General features: G+C 44.8%; 1 protein-coding gene across 17 annotated transcripts in view; it reads left to right on the forward strand.

The window, feature by feature from the left end:
- Positions 1-20,774, forward strand: part of STAU1 (staufen double-stranded RNA binding protein 1) — an 82,647-nt gene that overhangs the window by 59,377 nt on the left and 2,496 nt on the right. For 15 of the 17 annotated variants that reach the window (XM_043553706.1, XM_043553719.1, XM_043553707.1 and 12 more), the window contains 7 exons: positions 5,415-5,513; positions 13,793-14,005; positions 15,500-15,643; positions 17,483-17,629; positions 18,858-18,933; positions 19,129-19,448; positions 20,041-20,163. In XM_043553706.1, coding sequence (XP_043409641.1) covers positions 5,415-5,513; positions 13,793-14,005; positions 15,500-15,643; positions 17,483-17,629; positions 18,858-18,933; positions 19,129-19,448; positions 20,041-20,163 — 1,122 coding nt within the window. The remainder of the gene's footprint in view (positions 1-5,414; positions 5,514-13,792; positions 14,006-15,499; positions 15,644-17,482; positions 17,630-18,857; positions 18,934-19,128; positions 19,449-20,040; positions 20,164-20,774) is intronic. The other 2 variants (XM_043553723.1, XM_043553712.1) reach the window with 1 other exon arrangement.

Consider the following 20,774-nt stretch of genomic DNA (forward strand, 5'->3'; position numbering starts at 1 on the left):
TGACTGGGAGGATACAGATGATAAAACAATGAAAAAACTCATTAGATCCTTTTTTGGGGGGGTTTATAAATCTAAAAATGAAAGCATGTTGGTAGTTATGGAGCAAAGAAGATGGCTGTTCTCCAATAAAATTGTGTCAGTTTCACAAGTAGTGTGTTTTGATGAAACCAGTCCAAGAAGAATCAGAAGTCATGATAAGCTGGAACCCACTGGAGGTGGATTTGAAACATGACATCGTTACAAGTGGGCTATGCTCTGGGTTCAGACGTAGCCAGCTGATGGGCGGCATTTAAAGGACTATGCCCATTTTGGGTACATAAATGCCTTCCAGACTATAAATCTGAAATAAAAAACTTGGATTTGCTATTTTAAATTCTGATTAAAATCTCTAATGAAAAGATTCTTAGTTGTCCTTTTAGTCTGTATATTATTTGTAAAATGACTTTAAATATAGAAAAATAAAGAGTGTGTTGAAGCCAGATAGTAAGTAAATGGTTAGGTGAATTTTTTTTTTCTGACATACTGAGGGTTAAGCTTGGTTCAGAGTGTTTTTTTTATAATGTTGACTAGATTTTATTGATAAACCATACATTCTGGAACTGATATTAACAGTAATTCCCACTTCGTGAAGATAAGATTAAGGCCCCACTATACTTTTCCCATCTTACTGAGAATGGTATTTGTGGATTGGTTTTGACTCATTTTGCTGCTTTCCAATCCAGTCCAACATTTTGTCCAATCCAGATAATATCAAAACTATTTATGTAAGAGAGCAACATAACGTGACTTCTAAGTACACGTATATCTTTGTTTTCTGTTTTGCATTTTTATGTTATTGGCCGCTTTGTCCCTGTTGAAATCCCTTTAGAAACAATGGCATAAAGCAGTGAATCTCCACGATGCTAGTAAAATCAACTGGGGTCTTAAAAAAAAATAAGTACCTATAAATAGAATGGATATCTAAGCCCTACCTGAAAAAACTTGAAGTTAATTTGTCTGGAGTGGGAAGCCAGCATCTGTCCTTGCAAAGCTCCCAAGTGATCCTGCTGCTGCTGTGTTTAAGAAACACTGGCTTACGGTTGAGATTTTTGCAATAGATTGTTATTTTCTGTCAGACTTATGTGGAACCTCAATATAGAGTAGCATTTGATTAGTATAAACTTACAAGTTTGAATTGTATAATATTTATGAATATAATCAGTGAAAATGATTTATGTGAATTTTCAAAACACAGAATTATACCATGTATTGTTTTCGTCCATTACCAAAAACATGGTTGGGAAAGATACATGATTAAGGCTGCCCTGGGAAGGGGAGTGAAAAGGGCTTTATTGTTTTCCTTAAAAAATAAAAATTTGATGTCAGTAGTTCTTAAGGTTGACCTTTGTTAAATCCAGCACAATTGCCTGTTACATTGTTTATCTGTACTTTTCTGAATGTTTGACATTAAAAGTTAAAACTAATTGGGCTGGTAAAATGAACAACAGATTTGAAAATCAGAGTGCATGCATGGTGGTTGAAGTCTCATTTTAGCCTCAGCACCCAGTTTATTTCTAAATTTTGTTCTGCTTGCATTAACACAGTTACTTAGTATGAGAGTGAACTCTTTGTTTTTAACAGCTCATATACTTAAAAAAAACCTCTGAGGCTGCCTGGGTGGCTCAGTCGGTTAAGTATCCAGCTCTTGATTTCAGCTCAGGTCATGATCTCACGGTTCACGAGTTCAAGTCCTTTATCAGGCTCTGTGCTGACAGCATGGAGCCTGCTTGGGATTCTCTCTCTGCCCCTACCTGCTTGTGCTTGCCCTCCCTCTCCCTCTCCCTCTCCTTCTCCTTCTCCCTCTCCCTCTCCCTCTCCCTCTCCCTCTCCCTCTCCCTCTCCCTCTCCCTCTCCCTCTCCCTCTCCCTCTCCCTCTCCCTCTCCCTCTCCCTCCCCCTCCCCCTCCCCCTCCCCCTCCCCCTCCCCCTCCCCCAAAATAAATAAACTTTAAAAAAAAACCTAGATACCTTCAAATAAATAGCTGTCAAGAATTTTTTTTGTGCACAAAAATGAGTACCCATTAGTGCAAGTTAATAGCAAGTTAATATGTTGACGATCTCTAGTGTGTTACTATTTGGTATAAAACATACTTTTCTTGGTTCCTTTTTAAAGATAACCAGGGGCACCTGGCTGGCTCAGTCAGTAGTGTGTGTGTGACCCTTGGTCTCGGAGTTGTAAGTTTGAGCCCCATGTTGGGTGTAGAGGTTACTTAAAAATAAAATCTTGTTAAAAATTTTTAAAAAATGAAATCTTAAACATAAAAGTTACCATCTCAACCATTTCTAGGCGTACAGTTCCGTGGCATCAACTATCACTACTGTCCATTTTCAGAACTTTATTATCCCACATTGAAACTCTGTACACATTGAAAGTAACTTCCCCTTTGCCACCTCCCCCTGCCCCATCTCCTGGTAACCTCTCTGTTCTACTTCTGTCTGCATGCATTTGCCCATTCTGGCTGCCTAATATCAGTGGATATTCATCTTTTGTGTCTAGCTTATTTCATTTATCATAATGTTTCAAGGTTCATCCATGTTGTAGCCAGTGTCAGAATTTCATTCCTTTTTAAGGCCGAAGAATATTCCATTGTATGGCTATTCTACATTTTGTCCATTCATCAACATGTTGGTGGATGTTTGGGTTGTTTTCACCTTTTGGCCACTGAATAAAGCTTCTGTGAGCATAGGTGGCAGAGTATCTGTTTGAGTCCCTACTTTTAGTTCTTTCAAGTATATATATCTAAAAGTGTAATTCTGGATCATACTGTAAATCTGTTTAACTTTTTGAGGAACCACCCGACTGTTTCGCACAAAGGCTGGCCTATCTTACACTCCGTCCAGGAAGGCCTGAGGTTTCCTCCACGACCTCGCTAATACTTGTTATTTTCTGTGGGCATTCTTAGGGTGTGAAGGGTGTCTCACTGTGGTTTTGACTTGCATTTCCCCAGTGATGAGTGATGCTGAGCACTGTTGCATGTAGTCCTTGGCCATTTTTCTGTCTTTTTCAGAGAAATGTCTATTCAGGTCCTTTTCCCATTTTTAAATTGAATTGTTTATACGTTCTGGGTATTAATTTTTTATCAGATATGTGGTCTGCATATGTTTTCTCCCATCTGTGGGTTGTCTTTACTTTCGATGCACGGAAGTGTTCGGTTTCAGTGCAGTCCAGTTTATCTGCTTTTTCTTTTGTTTCCTGTGCTTTCCGTCTCATATCCAGAAAGTCACTGCCACATCCAGTGTCCAGATACTTTCTTCCAAGAATTTTACGATTTTAGCTCTTACATTTAGGTCTTAGATCCATTTTGAGTTAATTTTTTGTGTTGTTTTTTTTTTAATGTGGACATTTTTTTTTATTAAAAAATTTTTTTTAAATGTTTTTACTTATTTTTGAGAGACAGAAACAGAGCACAAGCCAGGGAGAGGCAGAGAGAGAGAGGGAGACAGAATCTGAAGCAGGCTCCAGGCTCTGAGCTGTGAGCACAGAGTCTGACACGGGGCTCGAACTCACAGACCACGAGATCATGACCTGAGCCGAAGTCAGAAGCCCAACCAACTGAGCCACCTAGGTGCCCCCAGGAGATCTCTTTTCCTAAGCACCATTTGTTGAACATACTTCTTTTTTTTTTTTTTTTAATTTTTTTTCAACGTTTTTTATTTATTTTTGGGACAGAGAGAGACAGAGCACGAACAGGGGAGGGGCAGAGAGAGAGGGAGACACAGAATCGGAAACAGGCTCCAGGCTCCGAGCCATCAGCCTAGAGCCCGACGCGGGGCTCAAACTCACGAACCGCGAGATCGTGACCTGGCTGAAGTCGGACGCTTAACCGACTGTGCCACCCAGGCGCCCTTATTGAACATACTTCTAAAAAATACAGGGTGGGGCTTTATGTTTAAAACCTATTTAAAAGACAAAATTCAGCGGCGCCTGGGTGGCTCAGTTGGTCAAGCGTCCGATTCTTGATCTCGGCTCAGGTCATGATCTCACTGTCATGAGATCCAGTCCCACGTTGGCTTCAGGCTCTGTGCTAGGTGTGGAGCCTGCTTAAGATTCTCTTTCTCCCTCCCCCTTTCCCTCCCAAGCTTATGTGCGCTCTCAAGAATGAACGAATGAATGAATGGATGAATTTATTTCAAACCAAACTTCTGTGGTGTCTTGCTTGAAGATTTCTGGCTGTAAGGATTCACTCATAAAAAGTCAGGCCCTCTTTCTGCTTAGGATTTAAGCAAGAAGAAAAGTATTTTTAGGTTAAAAAGGCACCAGAAATGCTGTGCAAATAGTTTTGACTAGGCAGAGAGTGAAGTGGGAAGAACATCATCATCATGGAAGGAGAGAAAGAATTAGAGTGTCTGGGATAAATTTACTTGTACAGGATTATATTCTTGATTGTATTAATGTTTTTTAACTTAGGGTTTCATTTCTTTTAGTTGTAGTTTGAAATACTGATCCAATGTAGGTATAAGATGTATCTGATAAACATAGGGAAATGCACAACAGATACAATCCTGGATAGTCCTACGTTTTGCCTCTTCAGCAGTTTTAGCCACAAGTTCTTGTCCGAAAGTTCTAATCTTGGAAATAGGATTGTACAAATTCCTTGATTAAAGAGTCTCAATAATACGAAGGAAAATTCAGCTCTCTAGCCATGACTTGGCGGGGGAGGGGGTGTTGCTATTACTGAGCTTATCTGGATTCTCATTATCACTACCGCACATCTAGAATCCGTGTTGTCAGTTTGCACAGAGAAGATCTCTGCCCTGTCTAATCCCAGCTCTGGCTGGGGGACTGGACTGTAAGTGAACCTTGTTAGAAAGATAGTCTCAGCCTTTGTTCAGCAGACCTCATTAGTTTGCACCTGCGTTTTTGCTGGCAGCAGGAAGTGCGAGATTTTGTATGCAGTTTTGTAATTTGTTGCACTGCATCCTTGTTTTTAAAAAAGTGGATTTCCAGGGACTTTGTGTCCAAATAAGAAGCCTGCATACTTAAGTGGAGAGACTTCTAATTTGGACTTGCCATGTCCCTCACAGATCTGTCTGTATTCTGACTCTTTCCGAAAGGTAGCTTGCCAGTCCTCAAGGAAAGCTTTGGAAGTCCGTCCCTCTTCCTGAGCAGCTGTGGTGTGGCTGTGCCAGAGTCTGTTAGGTGTGGATTGTTTATGGTGGATTTACGAGGTACAAGCTGACCCAGATTGTTTGTGTTTTGTTTTGTTTTTTTTTTAACCTTTTAAATTCACTGACACACGGCACACAAGCGGCCTTGCTCACCGGGTTAGTGCTCACTCCATACAGCTAAGGTTCAGTGCTTTTAAGGTTTATCAGAGCTGGGGTGTTGATGTTTTTTCATAACAGTTCACTACTAAACAATTTTTCTTCCTTTAGGTGAATGGAAGAGAATCAGAAGAAGAAAATCTCAATAAATCTGAAATAAGTCAAGTGTTTGAGATTGCACTTAAACGGAACTTGCCTGTGAATTTTGAGGTAAGCTTGTTTTACATGTACGACTCGTTTGGAAAACACTGTTGGCATTCATCATTGGAATTTTTTTTTCCCCTAAAAAACATTGGAGTAATCATCACATACATGTGAACCTTCAGATTTAAGATTCAGACTTTATATTTAGCCAAAAAGCAGTATCGATTCTCTTCTTTTAGGGGTCATTAATTTAGGGACAGCCATGTCCCTCCACACAGTCCTTGGAAGGTCTCGGTAGGTCGGTCAAGCTCCTGGAATGGTTCTGAAGAATATTGTGTTTATGTTCTCATGTGTATTCCGGAGACAGGATCCATTGTTTTCAGAAGACTCTATTACTCGCAAAATGTTAACCTCCCTAAGAGTCCCTAGAAATTGTACAGTGTAGTTGTTAAAAAGGACATCAGTTTTGCGGCACCTGGGTGGCTCAGTCCGTTACTTGGCCAACTTTTTGTTTCGGCTCAGGTCATGGTAGCATGGCTTGTGAAATCGAGCCCCGCATGAGGTTCTGTGCTGATGCTTGAGATTCTCTCTCTCTGCTCCTCCCCAGCTTGCACACACTCTCTCTCTCAAAATAAATATTTAAAAAAGAAAAACATCAGTTTCATCCTTGTGTAGCTTTTGCCCTCTAATTCACCACTCTAATAACTTCATTTGTTGTTAGAGACTTTATGGTCTAAAAATAATTAATAGGTTGTTAGTTCAAAATGGAAAATGAGATACATTTAGTATATGTTTCCTTCAAAGACCCAGTGAGTCCAGATAGACTAGGCAGGTAAGGGAGGTTAAGTTTCCATTAGTGGTCTGACATGGTGAATTCTTTGCAATTCCTTTTGATTTCCATGCTTGGTTATGCAAGGTTGTGTTTTACTATATACAATGCAAAATTCTTTGTCAATGCTTTGGTCTTTTAGAGTTACAAAGACTATATTTAGTTTTTCAAAATGCTTTATACTTGTACATTGTTTCTCTAAGCAAATGTAATGTGAGGTGGGGCATTTGCTTAAAACAATTTTAAGTGGTTCATCAATTTATTTTGTCCTATTCTTAAAGACTCCTTGAAGTTTATTATCCTGTAAAATAATTATGTAGCATTTTTGCAGTTACAAGTGATCCCCAAATTCATGCCTGGCCTTTATAACATATATACCTTCTCTTATTAATGTGCTCGTGCCCTACACTGGCTCCTGAGTTCAGGCCTTAATCTGTCAGCTGCATGATGATGATTTCTGACTTCTACCTAGCATTGCTTCCCGGCCTGCCATGGGACACAGGTGGGATGGGAAGTTCCACTTGGATCATGGGGCCATCCTGCATCCCCTTACACCCATCCCTGCCTCACCCTGGCAGGCAGGACCTGGTTTATACTGTCCGCCTCCCTGAGCAGAGCCCCAGATGGATCTAGGGCTGTATCTTGTCACCTGGCTCTATATCCCTTCTAGCCCTTCCTCATCTGTTGGGAGTGGGGCTGGGGAGAAATGAGATACACAGAATAACAGGGCTGGTTGTTGAGTGGGAACTAGGTGGGAGCTTCGTTCCAAAAAGCCACAAGGTCTCCCTGTGTACCTGTTGCGGGAAAGGGAAGAAATACTCCTTTTTTTTTTCCTGGTGAAGGATTAGTGAAGCATGAGAATGGATTTTTAGAGATTATAGAAGGGGTGTCATGATTGTTGGGCGGGGGATGCCTAGCTTCGCAGGTCACCTCAAGATCACAGAGGTGACTTCTGGTGCCAGGACCCTGGTTCCCTGTGAAGCTTGCCACCTTTTCATGCTAGTCGTTGCCTTGAGAGTCACAGAGCTTTCTGGAACCTTAGTGAAGGAATGCCACATCTGTGGGAATTGGAGACCAGATTGCTTCTGCCCCACTTCCACTCTGTTTAGATTTCAGACTTCTGTTCAGGAATATGTAACCTATACCCAGGAACAGTCAAGGAGTCACAGAAAAGAAATGGGAGTGCCCTCTGGTGGGTAAATATCTTACAAGGTAATTTAAGACCTTAACAGTGTGTGTTGGTGGCATGGAATTTGTTAATGTGAGTACTTATGTTAAATAACTCCTATATCAAAGGTTCATATTGCTTCCATTGTTAGATTGAGTAAGGGCTTTCATTTTTTCTTTCCCACAGTTCTGTCTCTTGCACTTGGAAGATTGCCTGGCACATAACGGATGCTCGGGAAATACTTATTGAATGAATGAATGAATGAACAGTTACTTATTATTTTTTTTTATAATTTTCAAAAAAATTTTGGAGAGAGTGAGCGTGTGCATACCCAAGGGGGAGAGGAAAGGGGGAGGGGGAGAGAGAGAATGAATGAATGAATGAATGAGAATCTTAAGCTGGCTCCACACTCAGCATAGAACCCAATGTGGGACTCAATCCCATGACCTGGGATCAGCCGAAATCAAGAGTTGGGCACTCAACCGACTGAGCCACCCAGGTGCCCCAGAACAGTTGTTATTATTATTATTATTTTTTTTTTTTTACTAAGTTTTTAATAGTCAAACCTGTCACGTAGAAAACTGGGTTAGAAGTATTTAATAGGAGAAAAGAGGAGCTGTTCCTACAGTTCTTTAGGAAAAATGTATATAGCTTGACTTTTGATAAAATACATAGTTTTAGTTACAAAATGTGATGGTGTTGATTGATAAAGTCACTGGGAGGCAGTTGTGACCTCATCACACTAAATCCATTGGAGGTGAAGCTCCATATTTAGATTGGTGGCATCATGATGTGATATGAGTAGCCGATGAAAATGGTTGCCCGAAGGGCCAGGGTGGGGCTGTGCGTCTGAAGCATTCATTTGAAGCTGGTGCGTTTGAAGCGAGATCCAGGCGGTGGGAGGTGGTGAGTGGGGGGCGATTGGGAGCTCTGTCAAGTCCATCTGCTGGTACAGGTGTCAGCTGGTCCCTCTCAGCAGACCCCTTCCTTTGGGGGGCAGTGAAGGCCATTCTCTGAGGGGCTGCTTGTCCTCACCTTGGGAGCACAGCACCGCTGTTTCTTGGGCTTACTTGGTTTTCCTAGCCACTTCTTGAATATTTTATTTTGAAAGACTTCAAACCTGTGGAAAAGTTGGAAGGACAGTGAATTTAGCCTTCACTTAGATTTTTTAATGATTAACATTTTACATTTGTTTTTTCTTTCTGTCAATATACATATTTTATTTTCTACCTGTTCTTGCTCTTGCTGCATCATTGGAGACCAAGTGGCAGATAGCATGATTCATAATATTTCAGCAAGTATCTTTTAGGGACAAGGACATTATCTTAAATAACCACAATCTAATCATCAAATATAGGAACTTGAGCATTGCTGTAGTTCTTACGTAACGTATGTCCTATATTCACATTTTGCCACCTGTCCCTGTCGTATCCTTTACAGAAAGTATTTTCTTCTTGTGGTATCCAGTGCAGGATCACACCCTGAGTCGAGTAGAGGCGTCTCTTGGTTTCCCTTTCATCTGGAACAGTTCCTCAGCCCCCCCCCCCCTTTTTTTTTTGACAGTTTTAAAAGTTACTTTGTAGAATGCCCCTCAATTTGGTCTGATTGTTTCCTCATGATTAGTTTCAGGTTATGCATTTTTTTGGGCAGGAAACCCACAGAAGTGAGCATCACATGAAGGCATTTTACTGTGTTAGTGACACTTGTTTCCTTGGTTTACATCAGATGCTTCACCTTAGGAGACTTTCTCTTTGTAATTCATAACCTTCGAGGAGCCTCTTGAAGGTTGTTCCCTAAGAGACCTCCCCAATGAATCTAGTCATTGATCATTCTTCCTGGCATCAGGGACTACTATGGTACATTTTCTGCATTTGCAGGCTGACATTCCACATGAAGAACCTTGCACGACATTAATTTATATTAGCAGAGGTCCGCTGCTGCTTTTTTATTCAAGATGTTCATTATTGTCGTCAGTCATTAGGGGGTGTCCGGCTGGCTTAGTCGGTGGAGCGTGTGACTCTTGATCCTTGGAGCTTACATTTTAAAAAAAAGAAGGTGCCTGGGTGGCTCAGTTGGTTGAACATCCGGCTGGATCTCGGCTCAGGTCATGATCGCAAGGTTCGTGAGGTCAAGCCCACATGGGGCTCTGCTCTGACAGTACAGAGCCTGCTTGGGATTCTCTGTCTCTTCCTCTCTCTCTGCCCTTCCCTCGCTTGTGTGCACGCGCACGCTCTCACAAAAAATAAACATTTTTAAAAAGAAAAAAGAGAAGAAAGAAAACCATAGATCGTTATTATCACCGTTCGTGTTGATACTCCCATTGCCATTCAGCTGGCTCCTGTGTCCTTTGACGTTCTCCTATGGGATGTTATTGGAAGTGAGGGGTTAGCTTTTTTGAGGTGTGATTTTCATGCAGTAGAATTCTCCCTACTCCGGCATATGCTTTGATGTGTTTTGATGAATGTAGATAGTTGTGTAAACAGTGCTGCAGTCACCACCTGAGACTTCTCTCACCACAGAGCTGCCCTGACTCCCTTCACAGCCCGTCCCTCTCCTCCGTCCTCGGCCTCAGACAACCGCTGGCCTCTTTCTGTCCCCACGGTTCTGCTCTTGTCACACACAACGTGACACAAATGGAATTACAAAATGGGATTATTGCCTTTTGTCTGGCTGCTTTACCTTAACACAGGTCTCGAGTGTCCTTGTTGCACAGATCAGTAGTTTCTGTGTTTATTGCTCGAGGAGTTCCCAGTTGCGCCCTGTTGAAGAACATTTGGGTTGCTTCTGTTGTTGGTGACAGTGAGTAGAGCTACCGTAAACGCACATGCACGTCTGTAGAGACGTGTTTTCGTGTCTCTTGAGTAAAAACTTGGGATTGAATTTGCTGGGTTGCATGATAAATGTGTATCTTTAACTTTACAAGATGTTGTCAAACTGTTTCCGGAGAGGGGGTATCGTCGTCCTTCCCCACGGCCGTGTGGGGGTGTCGTCGTCGTTCTGCGTCCCCTCCGACACCTGGTGTTGTCCGTTTACAAAGACTCGGTCCTTCTGGCAGGTGTGCGGTAGCAACCGGTGGCGGTGCAGTTGGGGCTCCGTGCGGCCCGGTGATGCCGAGCGTCTTTCTTGCGCTGCTTTGCCATCTGCGCGTCTCCCTTGGGGGAGCGTCTGTTCACACCTTCTGTCAGTTTTATTACTGAGTTTTTTATTTTTGAGTTTTGGGGGTTATCTACATATTCTGAATACAACCCTTTTATCGGATAGGTATTTTCCAAATACTTTTTCCCAGCACGTGACTTGCCTTCGTATTTTTTAAACAGTATCTTCCAAACAGCAAAGAGATTTTAGCAAGGTCGCCTTTGCCTAATTTTTCTTTTATGTTTTGTCGTGGTTTTGTGCAACCTTAGCTACCTTTGCCTCACCGAAGGTCATACTCCTGTGTTTTCTTCTAGAAGTTTCGTCGTTTCAGCTCTGAAATTGAGGTTCATGATTCATTTTGAGTTACAGTTTTTCTGTGTGCTGTGAGGTGTTTTCTTCCTCTCCTGTTTGTGGGCCTCGTCATCCCTGCACACGTGCTCCTCACCACCCCTCTTCAGAGTCTGAGTGAACATACTACCTTCTGGTGCAACAAAACGTTTTAGCTTTGAACTTGCCCCGCTCAAGCTTTGGTGCCAGTGGAAATGGAAATTCAAACAGAAATGGCCCCAGCTGTTCTGCGAGGAGCCCTGGGTCCCTTCCACAGAGAGTGGCACGTGGGGACCAGCAAGGGGTGCCAGGCGTGCTGGTTGCTGCCGGAAGGAGAGTCCTCGCTTCGAGGCCTTGTGGGCAGGTAACTCTAGAAGATCCCTGTATGTACCTTCACTTCAGTCCAGCATCATAGGCTCTTCCTCTCCATTCCGAATTTCATACTTAGATCTCCTGCCATCGGTCTGGTGAAACAAGCTTTCTCTGCAGGCAGGTACGCATGTCTTCTGTGCACAGCCCGTTCGATTTTACCTCTGTACAAGCCCGAGACTCACCGCCTGGGTCCAGATCTGGAGGGCTCCTGTAACCTCCAACCGTCCCTGTGCCCTTTTCACATTACCCACCCAGAAGAAGCTCTTTCTGATATAACTATAGCTTCATTTTCTTTGTTCTTGGACCTCACGTAAATAGAATGATATGATATGGATAGTTTGATGTTGAGTCTCATCTGCGTGTGTCAGTAGTTTTTTTCTATGTGGCATTTCACCATGTGAATGTAAAATTGTGTTTATCCATTGTCCTGTTGATGGACATGTGACTTGTTTCCACTTTAGGAACCATTGTGTATAAAATATAAAACCAAGTCTTCTTGTGTACATGTGCACCCAGAATTGCCAAGGCCCAGGGCAGGTGTTCAATAAAAATTGTCAAGCTGTTTCCCAAAGTGGTCGTACAGTATATGCTCCCACCAGCTGTTCTGTATCCTTGTGAACACTCGATACTCTCAGTTGCTTTGATTTCAGCCATTTGGGGGGTGTGGATATTATAGTATTGCATTGTGGTTTCAGTTTGCATTTCCTTGATGACAAACGGTGATCACTTTTTCACATGCTTATTGGCCACTTGGAGATCTTGTTTTGTAACGTGTGTGGTCAGGTGTTCTTTAATTGGGTAGTTGGTCTTTTTACTGTTCACTTGAGGCGTTCTTTCAGTATTCTGGGTATAAATCCTCTGTCAGGTACACATGTTGCAAATACTCTCTCCCCTTCTATGGGTTCCCTGTATTTTTTACACGTCATCTGTTGATGAGCAGTTTTGGTTTTGTTTTTGTTTTTTGAGAGAGAGAGAAGACAAGCGGGGGAGGGCAGAGAGCGAGGGAGACACAGAGTGAAGCAGGCTCCGGGCCCCAAGCTGTCAGCACAGAACCTGACGCGGGGCTCAGACTCACGAGCGTGAGATCATGACCTGAGCCGAAGTCGGACACTCAACCGACCGAGCCACTCAGGCACCCCGTGACGAGCAGTTTTTAATTTCGAAGACCTTCAGTTTTGTTTTCCTTATGGCTGGTACCTTGTGCTTTCAAGAGCTCTTTGCTACTCTCATGGTCATGACTTGTTCTCCTGTTTACTTTGGAGAGCTCTATAGTTTGAGCTTTCACATTTGGGCCTGTGTTCCGGCTCCAGTTACCTGTTTGTGGTGGAGTTTGAGACTGTGCTTCTCCCATGAGGATATCTAGTTGCTTTTTTTATTTAAAAGACTTTTGGTGCGCTGTGGTGTGTTTGCCAGAAATCACGAGACCATATGTGTGCAGGTCTGTTTCTGCATTCTGTTCTATTTTATTGATCTCTTTCTTTGCCCGTAAACAATACCGTGAGGGCACGGTTGCTGCAACTTAATGGGAAGTCTTGAAATCTGGTAGTGTGAGTCCTCTAACTTAGCTGTTCTTTTCAAGACCATCTGAGCTAATGTAAGCTGGAGTCAGTTTCTCTTTTCCCTCTGTGTGTTCCTGGAATAACTTTATACTTAGGTTTCTGTTCATACTCAATTTTAACGTTTCTCTCTCATCGTTGTGGACTTATTTTTTATATTTTAACATGTAAAACCAAAAGTCAAAACTATGCACAAAGATACATTCAGTAGTATCATGCTGTCCCCTTTCTACCCCAATCCCTCCCACTCGCTGTAGGGAACTAATTCTGTTGGTTTCTGCTTTATCCATCCTGTGTTTCTTTTTGCAAAAATAAGTATATAAACACACGTGTGTGTCTGTTTACATATAAGTGTGTATATACAAATCTTTTCTTTAACACAAAAGTTAGGTACTATATAAACTCTTTTGCAGTTTCTGCTTTTCTTACTGTGTACTGGAAATCCCTGCCAGTGCTTAGAAGTTTCTCGTTCTTTTTTGTGGCTGGATGCATAGCAGCCAGTATTTAATAAGCTCAGTCTTGGCTTGAGGCTCAGAGCAGATATTAAACTTGAACTCTTTATGTCGCAGTTATTTCTGGGCTTGGCTGGGACGGCTGCCTTCCTGCCATTTGCAGTGGGTCTCCCCAAACTCAGAGCAGTCTGTGACCTGGGGACACAGATGGGAGCCGTTGTGCTAGGAGGAGGGGAGCAGAACTTGCTTCCCATTTCTTTGATGCTAAGTGGGACTGATCAGACCCAAGAATATTAAGAAGTCTGGAAAATAACGAACAAGGGGAGAAGAGCATTCGGGGTTATCACTGTTTCCTTTTGCTGACGCGTGTGCTCCCTTCATTTCACGGGTCTTACCGAAACTCCCCTTGGCCGGTGTTTCCCTGGAGGTAGTGCGCTAAGCAGCGTGCCCTGCCGCTTGCAGGAGGTGTCTGTCGCGCTTTCGCTCAGTCTTTCCCTCTAAACCAGGTTGCCCGGGAGAGTGGCCCCCCCCACATGAAGAGCTTCGTGACCAAGGTGTCAGTCGGGGAGTTTGTGGGAGAAGGTGAAGGGAAGAGCAAGAAGATTTCGAAGAAAAATGCTGCCATAGCTGTTCTTGAGGAGCTGAAGAAGTTGCCACCCCTGCCCACAGTCGAGCGAGTGAAGCCCAGAATCAAAAAGAAAACAAAATCCATAGTCAGGGTAAGAACCTTCCCGAACGAAGAGGGTATTTCCGTTGCCCACAGACGGCTGGGGGCTTCAGAAGGCTCACTAGGTGGCGGATCCTAGTGACAGCAGATGGCCGCTGACGTGCCACCTGCCAGGCCGGGCGCCGGGGCCTCCACGTGCAGCTCTCCCGGGAGCACTCCCTGTCAGGCGGACGCGACCCCGAGCTGGGGTGGGGTCGGTGGGGCCCCCGCAGGTGTGCGCACACATCTGCGGATGAGGGTGTGACCGCAGGAGTGGCGTCTGCAGACAGGACGGCGAAGTCGTCCTCGCTCCACCTCACCACCCCTGGCACTGGTGTGAGTGTGGAGGAAAGACGTCTGGGGACAGGCGGACGGGTGAGACGTTTCACCAAACACCACCTGATTCTTTGGGATTTTTTTAAGCCGTGTCAGTGGACCTGCCCCCTCCTCCCCACCCAGAGAAGGGGCAGGAGTCCATTCGGGCATATTTAGGGATACTAGGGTCTGCTCTGTCACGACTGTCAATACGAGTTGACCCTTGAACAGCACAGGGGTTAGGGTTGCCGACCGCCCCCCGCCCCCCCCCCCCCAACACACACTCACACACACACACACACAGCGGAAGACCAGGGTTTAACTTTTTGACTCCCTAGGAGCATAACCACTAATAGCCTGTTGACCAGAAATCTTACCAATAATATAAATGGTCGATTAACACATTTTATGTGTTGTATATTGTTATATACATATGTGTATTCTATGCTGTATTTGCACAATAAAGTAAGCGGGAGAGAAGAACATTATTAAGGAAGTCGTGAGGAAGAGAAAATACATTGAGTATACTATACTATAGTGTATTTATCAAAAAGAAAGAAAAAGAAAAACCCGCTTGTGCATGGACCTGGCGGCTCAGACCCTTGCTGCTCAAGGGTCAGCTGTAGTTTGATGCTGTGTCAAGGTCAGGACACAAAGGCGAGCACTCTGCTCACTGCTGCACTTTCCTTTCTGCTCTTCGTATCCGCGTGAGTCTGTGGGTGAGGATTCTGTGGCGCTGAAGGTGGCCACTGGGAAGGAACGGCGGGGTTCTTGGGTGTCAGCTTGGGGTTTTTAAAAATAGTTTTTGGATGTTGAATCATTGCTAAGAAAGCTGGGGACCCATCTTTATAACAGACTTTCAGGGGAGTTTTAGGAATAGTGTTCTGTATTTCTTTTCTCCATTGTGAAGTTGTAATTTATTGTCAAAAAGCAGACATTAACGATAGTTGTCTGCTCGTAGTGAAATACTGATGTTGGTTTGCCAGGAAGACTTTTAAAAAAGTCAACCTCAGTGCAATCCTAGAAAGTCACTGAGCATCTTTTAACTTTAAAAAAGTTTTAAAAAGGTCTGATTAATTCGGGCCCTTAGATCAGCATAAAAGTAATCTCTTGTCACGTCCCGATCTCTAAGTTGGCAAAGTCCTTTCTGCGATTAACATGGCACGTGGATTTTACGTTAATTGTTCCTCAGCTACAGAGCAGCACAGACTATGGCCAGGGGATGAACCCGATCAGCAGGCTGGCCCAGATCCAACAGGCGAAAAAGGAGAAGGAGCCGGAGTACATGCTTCTGACGGAGCGAGGCCTCCCACGCCGCAGAGAGTTTGTGATGCAGGTAGGTCGGCGTGGGTTATGGGCAGACTTCCTCTGACCACATCCCATCTCGGCTGGGCCGGGTCCAGCGGCTGGATGCTTCCCTGAGGAGGCTGGATGAGGAGCTCTGGTCCAGTGGGCCCTGCTCCCTGCCATCAGGCGTTATCAATAGTAAGACCATGGCACTTGCAGTAATCTGACGCCTTAAAACATACTTGTGTGTGCACCACACGTGCTGCTGTATCAGCAGGTGGGAGCTTGGACATACCGCTGGAGTGTGTGAGTGCGAGGACTGTGGGATTGTGGGTGAATGCTTCTCTTCATTACATCTCCTTGAAGGTTTATATTATTCTTTTCAGAAGATAAATTTTATAAGTTATATCAGAGGATCTGTTCCTGTTCTCCTAATCCTTCTGTCAAATCTGGAGTCTAGGGTTGTTGGATCTTCCTTACATTGGGATTACACTTCATTCAGATGGGTGCAGAGTGTTTCTCCTTATGCTCATTAAACAGTTATTCATATGGGCAGCTCACTTTGATCGTGATTTGAATTTAATAGTGTTTTCTGGTGAAAAACCCAGTACTTAACTCTTGTGTAGCAGTTTACAACTTTGGAAGCACCGTCACTTAGCCTACCCAGTCAGAAGGCCAGAAAAGTAATGGTCCTTCTGTGCTACCGAGGAGGATTGCAGCGTGCCAGGACAGTCAGTCATTTGACCAAGATCAGAGCTGGTAGACAGCAAGGCCAGGATTCAACCCCCGAGCCCTTGTCGCTGGCCAGAGAAGGTTTCCTTGATTTTCAGTTCTGTGACCTGGGGCTTTTGGTTCTGGTCTGTGCTCAAGACCAGCATGGAAGGGGATTGTAAGCAGTGGTATATGCTGGAATATGTTTAACAATCAGCTGTCTTAGGGGTGGGTGGCACAGTGGGAAGGGGGCCGGGCACGTGTGCGTTTATGGATGTGTGTGTGTGTGTTATAAATTTCACTGACAAAGGATGCGTAGCATACAGTTTACAAATAATACATAAAATACATGTTCTCTTGACTGTCAATTTTATACATCTGTAACTAAAGTGTAACTGTCATCTTGAGTAGTATAAAGTCAGACTGCACACAAATGCTTCATTACTACTGTCCAGTTCAAGCAAAGAAGTTGCTCATGCTGCTGACAAAGGACTGTAGTCTTAGCATGGGTATTGACTGTCTTGTTTACATAAACAAGATGAAAGTGAAACAACAAAGAAATGTTGGAACTTCGCTCGTTTTTAAACAATGAGTGACTTTATTGAATTGAATAATTTTCAAAGATTGGACAGACGTCCCCAGTTTTTTGTGCTAGTTACAGTGCCACGGCTGCGGCCTTGACACGCTTTTAAGCTTCATTTGCATTATTAACCTTTGCTCCGTCTTGTAAGTCTGGAGTAGACAGCAAAACAACCGAGCGCTTGCTGCGCTGTATTCGCAGATCTTTGGTGTAAATACTCCCACCGTGGCACCTGGATCCCGGGGCTGGGAAGGGGAGCGTGCGGGAGCCCACCCCGGTAATATTTCCACTGAGCAGATGCCACGGATGCAGAGGACCTCAGAAGCACAGATATTTGTGAGATGTAGTCCCGTTAGGAAGTGACGACTTTCTTTAGCTCTGTTGGTCACAGTCGTTATAAGCTGCCGTGGTCTAGTGTGTCGGAGGGGCTGCCTTCACTGTGTGTCGCAGGCCGCCGCAGGCCCGCTCCGGGGCACCGCTGTTAAGCATCTAGCTTCTGACCGTTGCCGGGTTCTTTTGCCAGCACACCGATGCCTGACCGGTCTTTACTCTGAAGGCGTAAGCACTGGTCTGAGCCCTGACTTCGTCCTCATGCAGGTGAAGGTGGGAAACCATACCGCGGAAGGAACAGGCACCAATAAGAAGGTGGCCAAACGCAACGCAGCCGAGAACATGCTGGAGATCCTTGGTTTCAAAGTCCCACAGGCTCAGCCCACCAAACCAGCCCTCAAATCAGAGGAGAAGGTGACTGCTCGGGCTGTGTCCTTGCTCTCTAATTGCAAGATGACCTCCTCGCCTCATCCTAGGGGACTCTGGCACCTCCAGGGCCAAGCTTCAGGGCAAGGCTTCATCCTCCTGGCAGTAAAACAGCCCTGCTGAGCAGCGTCTTATCCATTTGGACCATTATAATGTGGTCAGAAGGGGAGTTGCATGTCCATGGCTCCAAGCGTGGCTCTGGGTTAAGTCGTTCTTGTTTCCGTATCTTTGTGGTCGGGACGCTTTGCTGGAGGGCAGCTTGCTCTTTCCATTTGTAGGATGCTAGGCGACTGGGCTTGAAGTTAACACGTCTAGTTCTGTCGTCGTGCTCTCATAGTGAGGCCTGCAGGAACGAGTTATCAACCTTAGGCTTCTGCTAGTTGGGGAGCAGCAGGCTTTGGGTTTTCTGGGACACCGGCACAGTGTGATTTATGGAACTAAATCCACAGTTTAGATTCGGGATTTCTTTTTCTTTATGAATTTAACACTAGATAAAAATCTTCAAGATTGGTAAGCGGTACCTTCAAGCAAGTTCTTGACTGAGCTTGTTTCCACGGAGAGGTCCCAGGACAGATTCACTCCCTGTGCCTGCCGTGTCCCCAGTGGGACATGGCATCTGCTGTGGCTGCAGACACTCGTCAGAGAATCTGCATAGATCCTGGACTTGGTGTTTGGGTGTTTCGTTCCAAAATCTGGTAGAGCATTCACAGCACCCTTAACCTTCTCAAAAAGGAGACCCGTGTTTGAGAAAATTTTCATCTCGTAACATTTGCCCCCCCCTCCCCCCCTTGTTATCGTTGGAAATACCCCTTCTCTTTTAACTGGATGTTAGTTACACAGAGAGTCTAAGAGCTGCTTCCCCACCATGGGCTCTACCAGTGTAGCGTCCCCGGCTCCCTCCGGTTAAACGCTCCCCTGTCTTCCTGTGAGTGCAGAGTTCAGTACCTGGTTCCGTGTGCCTGTTGGCATCTCTTCAAGGACAGGCTGTGTGGGCCGGAGTGTCGCTGGGTGAGGGCAGGAGGCTGCCAGGGCGGCGGCGCGGGGGTAAGGCTTTCTGCCGATCACCTCTTCATATTGCAAAATGTTACAAACTGCAGGTCAATGCTGGTTGGAGCTTGTTTAATTTTAGACAGTAGGAACTAATTTTGCAAGAGTTTGATTTATGCTCATGGCCTTTTTTGTTTTTTTGTTTTTTTGTTTTTTTTTTTTTTTTAAGACACCAGTAAAAAAACCAGGGGATGGAAGAAAAGTAACCTTTTTTGAACCTGGCTCTGGGGATGAAAATGGGACTAGTAAGTGTGTTGTTAATATTGTCCTGATCTGAACTTGATTCTGGGATTTGTGTAGCTCCCGGAATGACGAGCAGTGTTGAGCTTTGTGTCATCCCCGTGCCGCTGTGTGCACCGAGGGAGGGCCAGCGGGTTGGAAAGTGTTTTCCCGGCGGCGTGTGTGGCCTCGTGTTGACCCGTCTGCATGTCCCTCCCTAGGCAATAAAGAGGATGAGTTTAGGATGCCTTATCTTAGCCATCAGCAGCTGCCCGCTGGGATTCTTCCCATGGTGCCCGAGGTTGCCCAGGCCGTAGGAGTCAGTCAAGGACACCACACCAAAGATTTCACCAGGGCAGCTCCGAATCCTGCCAAGGCCACGGTAACTGCCATGATAGCCCGTGAATTGTTATATGGGGGCACCTCGCCCACAGCCGAGACCATTTTAAAGAATAACATCTCTTCAGGCCACGTACCCCATGGACCTCTCACAAGACCCTCTGAGCAGTTGGACTATCTTTCCAGAGTCCAGGGATTCCAGGTAACTGTTAGACCTGAGCTGTGTGGTCTAGACATCAGTGTCGTCCTCTTTTTTGGGGGGTTTCTCTCAGGAAATGAGCCTCATACCTTGTTTATTAAATCAAGGTCTTTATATAGGGGAAGGGGTGGTGGAGGGCACATGATACCTAGGTGGTCCTGAGAAGGTCGGGGAGGTAAGGAAAGTCCCACGGGCCTGTACGGTGTAGAGTAACCTTGTCCTTTGGTAATAAAATTGTAAAAAATCCAAGCCAACCATAACAACAAAGCTGCTAATATTCGTGGTGGTTCTAGCAAGCACGGATTCATTGTGCTGGCCCTTTCTGCCTAGTAGAAAAGGGCACGGCTTCTTTCAGACTGGGGTCTCTGGGCAGGCGTCTGGGTTCCTGGAAGATTTCGGAAGCTAGGGCCCTGGTGCTTGTGGCCCTTGGTGCCCCCGGCAGCAGGCCCCCCGACGGCCTCTTGCCGACTGAGTGGGAGTTGGTGGAGCCTCCTCAGGTTGAGGGCAGGGAGAAAGAGGTGTCCTCTGCCTGTTTGCTGGGCCCCGTTTGTATTTGCCGCTTCCCTACCTGGCCTCAGTTTTCTTCTCCCCTCAGGTGGAATACAAAGACTTCCCCAAAAACAACAAGAACGAATTTGTATCTCTTATCAATTGCTCCTCTCAGCCACCTCTGATCAGCCACGGGATTGGAAAGGATGTGGAATCCTGCCATGACATGGTATGTTACCCAGTGGTCCTGGCTGCTGCCTGTTGCCGGCCTGGGGAAGAAGATAGGAAAAGGGCTCTCCCATAGCCTTTGGTTGTTTTATAGATTTCGTCTTTTGAAGCCCTCTTCCTTAGTTTATTGGATTGATTTCTCATCCTGTTTATCAGAATTCATCAGGTGTAGATACCCCTTCCCCTTCCCTTGCCTGTGCTGACCTGGGGGGTGGACTTGGATCCTGGAACACCTGCCTCCACATGCTGTATCCACAGAACCCCAGCCAGGCCCAAGTTCGGGCAGCTGTAGAAAGCCCCTTATTGTGGTCTGCTGTTCAGGTGAAACTCCTGTTCCGAGAAATACTAAAGCTGAGAAATGGCATTGATTAATCGGAGTAAACTGTGGTATATCCACCTGATGGAGTGTAAGGCATCGGTCAGATTAATGTCAAAGAAGGAAACGTGATAGGTTTTTGTTTTAAAGCAGGATACGGAATTTGTAGTCTGGTTACCACAAGGTTAAAAACACTGAAAGAAAATCTAATAAAATTAACAGAGGTTGTGATTCAATGAGGTAAACATGGATCATTTATTTTTTAATTTGTATTTTAAGTTAAAATTTCAAATGTT

The sequence above is a fragment of the Prionailurus bengalensis genome, chromosome A3 (assembly GCF_016509475.1).
Source record: "Prionailurus bengalensis isolate Pbe53 chromosome A3, Fcat_Pben_1.1_paternal_pri, whole genome shotgun sequence".
NCBI classification, from domain to species: Eukaryota; Metazoa; Chordata; class Mammalia; order Carnivora; family Felidae; genus Prionailurus; species Prionailurus bengalensis.